Consider the following 11,907-nt stretch of genomic DNA (forward strand, 5'->3'; position numbering starts at 1 on the left):
AGAGAGAGAGAGAGAGAGACGGACAGACAGACAAACAGACAGACAGATAGACAGACAGACAGACAGACAGACAGACAGACGGACAGACATACAGAGACCGATAGAGAGATGAAAGAGAGAAAGAGTGAGATAGAGCTAGAAAGAGAAAGAGAGAGACAGACAGACAGACAGACAGACAGTCAGAGATGTATGGATACTGTATATGCAATATGTTTTCCGTGTATGTGTACGTACAGTGTGCAAGGAGAGGAAGCGTTTTATAAGGCCAATTGCATAAATTGAGACGCAACGCCACGAGACCGCTGAGCTTTACGTAGCTCTTGGCAACAGTCTCTATGACGTCACGAACACACCTCTCTAAATAGCCATTCAGGGACACGTATTCCTTTGCTTTTAAATTTTATGTTTACGAGGACTTCTCGTTCTTGTCATGGTGAATGAACGTGTTAGTCATGATCAAAACTGTATAAATTCACTATCTATCGTTTGTTTTTCTTTGATTATCGATGAATATTAGACATTTCCTGGTGTTACCTAAGCCACTTATGCCCTTCTTGCCCTGAATGGAGGAAAGGGTTGTACACTTTTGTGTGATCTATAAAAGAAACATATCTTATCATTTTGATTCCCCTAAAACAGATTATAGTAGGATATAATAAAACTTGTTAATCTGTTCAATTTTCTTTCCTATTGAACCTATAATGAGTAATATACATGATGTAGTTAAGCGTAATAATATTTTTGAAAGATGTACAAAGTGTGCGGGAGATAGGTGGTAAATGATAAAGTCTACAATGAATTATGTAGAGACATAATATGCAAAAAAATATTTTTTAAATTTTCTATAGATACATGATACTACATATTTTATTAAAAAGAACAAATGATATATGAATTCTTGTTATACTTATTATTTTAATCCTATAATTCACATACACGTTCCTAAAATACACGGCTCTCAATCAGCTGAGGCTGTTGTGTAACAGAAAGGAGTCTGGCACCGATCTCGACCAAATTAAACTACGCCGTAGGGGCCAGGCGAGACGACAGTGCAGTTGGAAAGAACAACGAGTTAAAGCGGGTTGTGAAGGTTCAAAATCAGTAAATATGGCAGCAACAAGAACTCTCCTCCGCTCTCTGTACCTGAGATCATCGCCTCAGCTCTTGTCTAGGGCCCAGAGCTCTGTTGCAGCGCCTCAGCCCCATGCAACGAGTATCCTTTCAGTATTTCTGGCGTCTTGGGATATCCTGTGGGGGTGCTGCGGGACAGGGTGTTTTACATAATTGGTTTTAGGGGTTTGAATGCATTTTTTTCTGGGAGAGAGGGCGGGGGCTAGGCTAAGGGGTTGGAAGAATGATGTGCACGTTGAATAGTACATTTCTCTGCAATTTTTTTCTGTAAGGACATACCAAAGACTAAGGTACAAGTCAATTTTCTGGCAGCCCTTTAGACGAAAAATGATATATGCAAACAATAGAGAAAGTGATTATAAGAAACTGATCTTCTACGTACTTCCATGGTAACTCAAAAATAACAAAGTTATTGGACGTGCAATTGCCTCAGAGCCCAAGACTAATTTCCCAACTCAACAAGAAGATTTATTCAACAAAATCTATTCCACTCACAGTTCTAGGAGAGGAAATATTGTCTTTATCTCGGTATGCACAGCAAGATAGAACTGAAACATGGGAGCACTGAATAGACTGGCCGCGAGCAGCACTTTCAGCTATCTTTCACCTTTGTGTGTAGTATTACCATTCGTACCAGCAGATTTGTTCTTGTACCAATGACAGCAACTTTTTGTCATCATCTTCCATATGCCCTAGCTTATTGCATTCATAGCAAGAAAGTTGACCCATTTTAAAAATTATTTCATGCCCTCCCCCTCCTGCTATTGGGGCCAAGAATGTGTAGGATAATTCTTTCAAGAGAAAGTTGCACTACATCAATACCAACATAACTAGTATTTTTGGACTGTATTTCATGTGTGCTTTCAGATATGGTATTTCTAGTCAGGGGAAATAAAACATAGCTACAGTATGGGAGTAAGAGTGATATGACATTAGGCAGATGCCATAATCTCCATGTCAACAAAACTATTAAACCTCCACCACATAAATTCTTGTAAGACAGAACTTGAAAATTTCCCTCCTAATGCATTGTCAATAAAGCTAGGCTCATTCTTGCCAGAAAATATATGGTGGAGGTTTGCTTACTTTTGTAGGAGCGCTGGCATTACATAGGCTGTAGTAATTTCTTAAGGAAGCTGTGTCAGTGTCATGACAGCCATGTGGGGATGCTCTACCAGCTTTCAGAACATTGATTGAACCCTCTTATAAGAAGGAACATATAGTGTGGAATAGTCAAGAAATTTTTTTTATTTCTATATCTGGAGAGCAGACATCATAAGTACTCCATCAGTACTAAATCTGTTTATAATAGTGACACACAACTTTTCCGTAGGATTACCCTCTACAGTTTAAGGTTTGTTTAACAGTCAAGAATACAATTTTACAGTAATTATCTGCTTTGTATATTTTCTTTAAGATGTTACTAACTTTATGAATTTTGTATTAAAAATGGGTGTGGAGAATTAATTGAGTCCAGTGGCAGAGAGGGCAACAATGATGAAATGTTTCTCTAAAGGTCTGAATAATCATTGTCTTATGAATAAATGTAATAACAGAGTACAAAGCAGAGTATATAAGGCAGGCCTCGGTAAGGCCATGAGTTAACAACCCCCACATTCTTGGCCCCAATAGCATGGGGGGGGGGGGGGGGGATGAAAGCTTCCAGAGAGATTTCAGGGTAAAATGTTAATGATATACACAGAATCAGTCACCATATTGTTTAATACAGGGGGCTGTACCCCCTGCAACCTCTCCATCACCATGGGGGGGCAGGAGGCACAGCTACCTGCATTAAACAATTTAGTGACTGATTCTGTGTACATCATTTACATTTTGCCCAGCTATTTCTCAGGTAGCTTGCATGCCCTCATCTGCTGTCGGGGCCAAGACTGTGGTGGGGGGTTGGTTTCTGTGCAATAATTTCAGTATATTTGGAAACTAGACAGTGAGAGGGATCCAGCAATACCAAAATTATCATTTGTTATATTGTAAATGATTATTTATATTATTATCTTATTTATATTATTATCTATTGTTAAGTTTTATTTTTGGTAAAAGCAGTGATATTTCCTATTTAGGTATGGGAATTATACTATTATTGGATATTATGAAAAGTCTGTAATTAGTTGCAGGGAATTCACTTGTCAAGATGGTTATCTTAAGTTGATGGACTGAAAATAGCTTTTGCGTTGTCACTGTCTCTCATTTTGGCTCATTTCAACTGATTAGAAAGCCTTGCTGATTTTACATGTGATAATGTTAGTGTGTTATCTCACTGACTTTCTATCAGATATGATTTCATCACTTTATATAGACTTTTGTTTGCCTCTCAAACTATTGAAGAGATTTGTGTATTATTTATGTCTAAGGACTTTGGTATGAGTAAAATAGAGATTACATTAGGTTTATCAAAGAAGACTCCTTAACATTAACTCTTAGCTTCGGAAAAATCTTCAGCACCAAAAGGTGAATTTTCGTTTTGTTTTTACTTATTCTATAAAATATGTTATATTGCTTAAGATGAAGTAAGTGCAAAAATATAAATGAGTGTATATAAAGATATTTCTCTCTCTCTCTCTCTCTCTCTCTCTCTCTCTCTCTCTCTCTCTCTCTCTCTCTCTCTCTCTCTCTCTCTCTCTCTCTCTCTCTCTCTCTCTCTCTCTCTCTCTCTCTCTCTCTTTTCACTGTTTTGTAATCTCTCTTACATTTTCAGCCAAATTCGATTGGCGGGATGCCTTGAACCTGGAGAGCCAGCTGACCGAGGATGAGATTATGATTAGAGATGCCTTCTATGCGTACTGCCAGGAAAAACTTATGCCGAGAATCATCCTAGCCAACAGAAATGAAAGTAAGTTTTCTCTTTCTCTCGTTTTCAGTCTCCTATTTATTCTCTTTCTCATTTTTTTTCATCTCACTCTCACCCTTCTTCATCTTTTCTAAACACACTTTTTTTCTCTCTCTCATTCTCCATCTCTGCCCACTTTTCTTTATCACTCCCTCTCCCTCTTTTCCTTTCTCCTTTCACTGTCTCTTCCGCTCTTTCTTTTTCTATTTCATTTCTCTCTCTCAATTTTCTTTCTTTCACTCTGTCTCTCTACATCTTTCTCTGTTTTTCACTTCATTTCTCTCTCTCTCAGTTCTCTTTCTTTCACTCTCAATCTTTCTCACTTTCACTCTCTCTCCTCTTTCTCCTTCGTGCACTTAAATCTCATCTTCCTTTTTTTATTTCTAGTACATTCTCTCTCTCAGTCTTTCCCTGCATGTCACTTATTCTTTTTACATTATTCTTGTACTGTTCTTACTCTGTTATGTCACTGTCTTTTCTCGGTATTCCTTTGTCTCACACTCTCACTCTTGGTTATTCCTTTTTCATTTCATTCTGTCTTTGAACTTGTATTATTATGAAATGTGAAGTTTAAGACTCTAGTTGTTTTTGCTGTAGTTATGTGAAGATGCTATTTTATATGTTGTTGTTTTGAGGTAAGAATGTAGAATATGTATTTTTTAGAAAGTCATTATTCATAGTTTATCATTCAGTTAGATGTTATAGATGATCGTGTGGATTAATCACAATTTCCTGCCCATTAAGCTGAGGCCAACCATGATGTTAATGCATCAGTTAGAGTATACAAATCCTGTTTTCTTCTTCTTCCTTCTTTCTTCTTCCTCCTCCTCTTCCTCCTCATTTCATCTTTTCCCATTTTTCTTATTCTGTCAGTTTCTTTAGAGACATCAATAACCCTGTTTGGTAAATTGTTAAACTCTCTTGCACAGCCTTCGACAGAGAGATCATGAGTGAAATGGGAGACATGGGTGTGCTCGGACCCACTATCCACGGCTATGGGTGTCCTGGTGTTTCGTCCGTCGCTTATGGTCTCATTGCACGCGAGGTGGAGAGAGTCGACTCTGCCTATAGGTGAGTTTCTTATTATTTTGTTATTGATGTTCTTCTTCTTCTTCTTCTTCTTCTTCTGTTATCATTATTGGTATAATTGGTTAGTAGCAGTAATGTTATCAGTAGTGTAAGCCTATTGGTAATTGTTGTTGGTGTTATTGTTATTATCATCATCTGTCTGTTTTTTTGTAGTTGTTTTTCCACTCCTGTCCTTATTTCTGCTTCAATTTTCTCTTTGATTTGCCCTGTTTTTCCTATTTCATCTCCTTCTTCTTCTTGAATTTGTGAAAGTTAGCAGAGTTTGAAAGATGCTCTGTATTCATATAGGGGAAAGGAGTATATTGCTGTTCTTACCATTATATTAAGAATTATGATTGATTCTTTGATAAGTTTAAGAGAACCAGGATACATATTTTTCTCAATTATTTTGCAATATGTTTTAGGGTTGAATGCCTTGAATGTTATGATTTATGAAATAGTATTACAGTTACTGCATCTTGCTCCACAATTTGTTTTATCAATGTCTTTTACATGATTATGAAGAACTGCAACAGCATGGTCATCTGGTTTTCTCTTCTAGTGAAAATGCATATAGTTTCCAAAGTTTTGATAATCGAAAAGGAATTTCATTTCCCACATCCAAAGACATATTCATTCTCAACTAATTCATATCAAAGACCAGAAGAGATAGATAGCACAGCCCTAAACCGGTACATTCTCCCACATCACAATCTCCTTACACCGCAAACCGCTTCATTTCCGGTTGTGAAAGACCATCATTTCAGTATTTATTTGTTCAGAATCGGTTATCAGAAATATCATTGCAGGTCAGCAATGTCCGTGCAGTCGTCCCTTGTCATGTATCCCATCTGGGACTTTGGCACAGAGGAGCAGAGATTAAAATACCTCCCCAGGCTCGGTAAGGATTTTATGCTTCTTAGGTAGATGGAATTTAGGCGTCTTTTTATGGGGATAGGTTGTATGTGTTTATTTTGTGTAATTTTTTTATTTTGGTTAAACTGATTGTGCTTACACAAGAAGATGGCCCCACAAGAGCTTAGTCACCAAGGAATCAGTGACGTGTTGTATGTGATTAACCTTTTACTTATTTATATATTTATTTTTTTTTTCATCATTTTTCTTTTTGATATTTTTATAGATGATAATTTAGAAACCCCAGTGTTAATATTATTATTATTATTATTATTATTAATAATGATGATAATATAACAGTAGTGATGTTAATTATACTAGAAAACATTTAAAATTCTAGGAATGTGAATATCAGGTGAGGTCAGGTAGGCTTACTAAGTGATGCCTAGGTGACTAAATGTTTGTAGAGCCTTTTGATTATAATAACAGTCACAGAACAAATCTACAGTGGACTGTGCAATTACTAGGTGGCAGTGGTTTGTTATTGTCATGTTAGGACATTTGTCATTTGCATTTATATATATGTATATGTGTATGTATATACTGTTTTTCTTTCTTTTTTTTTCTTTTTTCCTTTTCTTTCTTTTTATTTATGTTATTTATATGTTTATTTAGGTATTTGTGTTGAATGTATTTTTGAGCTCATTATACTTTTTTCCTTTTTTTATTAAGTTTACTTCATCATTTATATTGACAGATCAGTGCTTGTAAATTAATTTTAAGGGTTTTTCATTCACATTTTCTTCTTTCTTTTCACTTACTAATAGGAATTTTGGTGTGGTTTCTTCTGCCTTTTTCTCTCTCTTTTGTGTTGTGTTATATTTATTTGCTTTCACTTATCGGTATTCTTTATCTGCTCCATGATAATTTACTGATGGGTTATTTCCATTTTAAAAAGAATGATTATGACACTAGTGGTTGTCAAGGCCTGTAAGGGAAGTATGTAATTACATTTGCATGTTTGTTAACCACTTTCAGTCGGGGATGGCTTATGCGTACATGCCACTGTGTGTTTAATTTAGTAATTGTTTTTACACAAAGATAGCTCCACATTACAAGAAATACCTCTCTTACCAGTTTATCCTTTTCCTTGATTTTCGATAATATTATCTTGTACTTAATACTGCTGTTAGTAATATCAATAACAATATAGTGATTATAACGTGTTTAACAAAAATAAAACCGTTTTCCCACTGTTTCATGGAAAGTTAAGGTCACAAGATTTACTAATTGACTCGTCTGTGGTTAAGCACTGGCAGAGCCATCTGTGTACAGAAACATTTGACAAAACAATACTAAGATGAATGCAACATTTTCCCTTTGGCATTGCGTTAAATATACAGGCATAGGGACAATTTTGCACGTGTTTCTAGACTATCCAAATTATCTACTTTTTGGTTGTTACTTATGACTGAGTGACAAATTCCTTAGAGGTTTAAAATTAACATTAATATTGAAATTATTAGTGATGTTCTAATGTCAGAGATTAGTGCTAGGAAATGCACTATACTTCATTTCTTTGTGTGGGGTAATCGTCTTTTATTTACATAGTGTGTCACTTTATTTAAAAGCGAGTAAGAGACAATGAAATTTAAGTAGTAGTAGGTCCCCTAAAGCCTAATATACTTTACAGCCAGAGGAGAAATCGTTGGTTGCTTTGGACTGACTGAGCCCAACCATGGCAGCGATCCAGCTGGTATGGAGACACGAGCAAAATACGTTCCCTCGGACAAAGTCTACATTCTGAATGGCTCGAAAACATGGTAAGTGTAAAGTAATGTGTATCTGTGTGTCTGCCTTTTGAATTTCATGAAGATAAGGAAAATATTTTTGCAAGTTTTTGTTACTAGTTTTATATTTTATTTACCTTTGCATGTGGTCTTCTACATTGCACAAAATACACATTTTATGTAAAAACAAACTGAATTGAACGTTTAAAGTTTAAAAGAAAATAGTATGACCCATTGCTTATAAAAAAAAAAGAATTTTTAAAAATATTTATGTATCTCATCTCTCTCTGATTTTTGTTCTGTTGTCTTATACTGCTTCAGATAGGCACCACATTTTACCAGAACAGATTAAAGAACATCATGTTGTTATATTACTCATTTTAGTCTACCATATTCACCAATATATTTAACAATATCCCCCCCCCCCCCTCCTTCTCCTCCTCTTCAAAAACACCCACAGGATCACCAACTCCCCCATCGCTGACATCGCCGTGGTTTGGGCCAAGTGCGAAGACGGCCACATTCGCGGATTCATCTTGGAGAAGGGAATGGCCGGCCTCACCTGCCCCAAGATCCAGGGGAAGTTCTCGCTCCGTGCCTCCCACACGGGCATGATCCTGATGGATGATGTGGTGGTTCCCGAAGAGAACATGCTGCCTGGAGTTAAAGGACTGAAGGTTAGGGAGTGAATCTTGATTTTTATATATATATATATATATATATATATATATATATATATATATATATATATATATATATATATATATATATATATATATATGTAGGTCCTATGTTTATATGGTTTTTCCTTCTTCTTTGTTGTTTTCTCTTGTTTTTCTTCTTTTTTTTCTTTCTCTCTTCTTTCTTGCCTTTACTATTCTTTTTTTCTTTTCTTTCTTCCTTTTTTCTTAGTTCTGACAGGAAGAACTAGCTGTGTTTCTCCTTTTTTTCTGCATATATTGTTATTCTAAGAAAGATGAATGAAGGTAAACTGAATAAACAAAAAATGAAAATGAAAATAGACCTGTAAACAAATAAATCCTTCTCCAGGGTCCATTCAGCTGCCTCAACAATGCACGTTATGGCATCGCTTGGGGTGCCCTTGGAGCTGCGGAGTTCTGCTTGGATGCTGCGCGGCAATACACCCTAGACCGAAAGCAGTTTGGACGGCCACTTGCAAACAACCAGTTGATTCAGAAGAAGATGGCTGATGCACTGACCGAGATCTCTCTGGGCTTGCAAGGGTGTCTGCAGGTTGGCCGTCTCAAGGACGAAGGAAAGTGAGTGAAGGAGCCTTTTCTCTTAACCTTTTTGTTGTTTTCCTTTTTTTACTTTATCTTTATTCTCCTTGTCCATATCTTCCCTCCTCCCTTGTCCCTTTTCATCTAACTGTGTTCTGTTCCATAGATGGTTCACTCAGGGCATTTAGTATTAGGACAGAATTGAAAGTACATGTGAAGAAATTTTATGACAGTTTTTTTTACTGATACTTAGTACTCCTAGAGAACTGTATTGCATCTATATACGGATTTATCACCATAGAATAAATGCTGAACAAGAACTAAGCTTGGAAGTTATTGCTTTGGAGATGTGAATTATTTGAAGGATATCAAAAGTTTTATCATCTTTGTCAAATATTCAGTCAATTTCATGAAAGGGGTTAGATGTTTTTGTTTTTTTATGCTGAACAGAATAGATGTGATATGCAGCATCATTTCAGAGAAAAAATGTTTCATGAAAAGCATAAATGAAGCTTATTTTTAGTCCTTTGTCAATTGGGAGTTTACTATGTCTAGTCATAAAGTGTATTGACTAAATACCATGAAAGTCATCTTTTGTATTGTAGATTTATTGTCCTCCTTTCAAAATTCCTGTTTAATAATCATTCACCTGTCCCTCACAAGCCAATGCACTCACTCAGACTACCACAGTATATTTATTTCAGTGTTAAGAGTTCTCACTTTTTTTTTTTTTTTTTTTTTTTTTTTTTCTTTTTTTTTTTTTTTTTTTTTTTTTTTTTTTTTTTTTGTATTCAAGTTAAGCCTTTTTCATCCATCACAACACTTATTGTGCTCATTTTCATATTAACATTAGATGATTTTTTCTAATAATTTGTCCCTAGATCTGTTAACATAAACCACATGCTTTATTTTGAACACTTACAAGAATTGTGATTTTTAGGCTATGCATTAAGTTCCCAATTTACTATTGCTTACTTATCTTTCAGGGCTACCCCAGAGATGATCAGTTTGCTGAAGAGGAACTCTTGCGGAAAGGCCCTTGATATTGCGCGTCAGACCAGAGACATGCTCGGTGGCAATGGCATCTCTGATGAATATCATATTATCCGCCATGTAATGAATCTCGAAGCTGTGAACACATATGAAGGTGAGATACAGTGGATGTTGGTGTTTGATAAGCTCTGTATGGAAACTTGGAATATGAAACTTTGATCTTTAAATATACTATGTAGGGAAAGTGCTGTATAGAGTTTAGATCTTTAATTTTGATGTAGCCTAAGGTATAAAGAGTTTCTTTGTCAGAAAAGCCTTCTTGTCATGAGAATGTCTCTTGATTTAATTTTTTTTTTTCTCATGGCATTACAGGGACACACGACATTCACGCTCTCATCCTCGGCCGTGCCATCACTGGACTGCAAGCCTTCAGTGGAAAATAGAATTGTAGGGTTTTCACAATAATCACGGTGCCTATCTGGGGTATAGTCTATATTTTTTCATTGAAAATGCACAAGGTATAGATTGTGAAATTAATGTTCCCTCATTTTTATTGTCTTCTAAGGGAGTGTAGAACATATAAGATAGATGTTATTTTAATTTTAATGTAAATAAGATTTATTCAAGGAGCAGCATTAGAGCTCTGAAACTCAAGTTTGCAATTTTGGCATTTTACAGAAATAACTTGGTTAGTTATTCTAACCCTGTCATGCTATATCGTAGATGAGAATAGTATGAAAAGGTTGTCTGTTTATAAGATAAAACATCAGCATTATTGATTATTAAATTTGTTACTTTTCTATTAATTGAATTGACAAGAATCATGAATCTCACAAAAATATATACAGGCCTAGACCTGTAATTGAGTGCTATGCATGATTTTATCCATATTTTCATTATTACTGTTCTTTTTTTTTTTACACATATATAATGTATGAGAGGGAGTTTATCTTCAGATTATTTTTGTATTAGGTAATGTCTCTGTTGCAGCTTTTCAAAAAATGTATTGATAGGGACTTTTATAGATTATCCTTCTGTATGTTATCTTTGTGAAGGATATTGCATGGTAGAATGAGTGCTTCCATGAATATCATACTCAATACGTGTGTCAACCTTTGTTTATCACTAAAGAAATATAGATTTGAATATATGAATTTCATATACTTTGACTTTTTCTCTACCCTGAAATGAAATGAAGAATTATGGTATGGAGATGTTTCTGTCACACTCAGTCCTGATGCGTGTTATTTCAGTTACTATATAGCTGTAAAGGAAAAGAATTGTTTAGGCAAATAAATTGTAACTTCCTTTATTACCATCTGACCCATATATGGACATATCGAACCACAGGAAAAGTAATGTAGATTGTAGGAGAAGGAAAGGAGGGTCAGAATGTATTGAAAATTTATAACTCATATTTTGTTGTATTGCTGAAGCTGAAATGCATTGATTGCATGTAATTTTATTAAGGAATAAACTGAATATCTGTTCAATATCAACCTTTTACAAGAAAAATGATAGCAATATGAGCTAAGGTTTTACTTAAGAAATTTGTTGACCACTCCTCAATTAGCCAAGCTATACAAAGAAATAGCTTGTTTTGAGAAGGGAGTACTATGTGTTCCTATGTGTTGGCTGAGTTGCTTTCTGTTCCTATGGATAAAATCCTTCCCAATCCTTTGCTCATTGTTGTAGGAGGGCTTAGGAGGTGGAGACTGAGGCCCAATGTACTGGATCACTCCTACCTTGGACCTCAGTCCTTTCCTCTACTGATTTTACATGGTCTTTTCCTTTCCATCTTTCCCCATCCTTCTCTTCTTCATCCCCTTCTGTCCACTTCCTAAGGTGTTAAGAGCCATGCAGAAAGTATGTATGGCTGGCTTTGTGTTAGTCCTGAACAGCCTTCATAATCTGTTTGCTTTTCCTTCTTAACTCTTTTCATTACCATACTGGGCAGTGCTCCACAACCTTTGACGTCTTAACA

General features: G+C 35.6%; 1 protein-coding gene across 1 annotated transcript; it reads left to right on the forward strand.

Annotated features, from left to right (window-relative positions):
- The first annotated feature begins 955 nt into the window (after positions 1 to 955).
- LOC113823545 (glutaryl-CoA dehydrogenase, mitochondrial) lies at positions 956 to 11,086 on the forward strand. The gene is made up of 10 exons (XM_027376212.2): positions 956 to 1,213; positions 3,571 to 3,597; positions 3,845 to 3,979; positions 4,906 to 5,047; positions 5,854 to 5,945; positions 7,593 to 7,722; positions 8,150 to 8,366; positions 8,740 to 8,969; positions 9,917 to 10,077; positions 10,296 to 11,086. Exons 1-10 carry the CDS (start codon positions 1,108 to 1,110, stop codon positions 10,364 to 10,366), a joined length of 1,311 nt encoding a protein of 436 aa, XP_027232013.2. The 5' UTR covers positions 956 to 1,107; the 3' UTR covers positions 10,367 to 11,086.
- Positions 11,087 to 11,907: the final 821 nt, after the last annotated feature.

This window comes from Penaeus vannamei, chromosome 9, assembly GCF_042767895.1.
Source record: "Penaeus vannamei isolate JL-2024 chromosome 9, ASM4276789v1, whole genome shotgun sequence".
Classification (NCBI taxonomy): domain Eukaryota; kingdom Metazoa; phylum Arthropoda; class Malacostraca; order Decapoda; family Penaeidae; genus Penaeus; species Penaeus vannamei.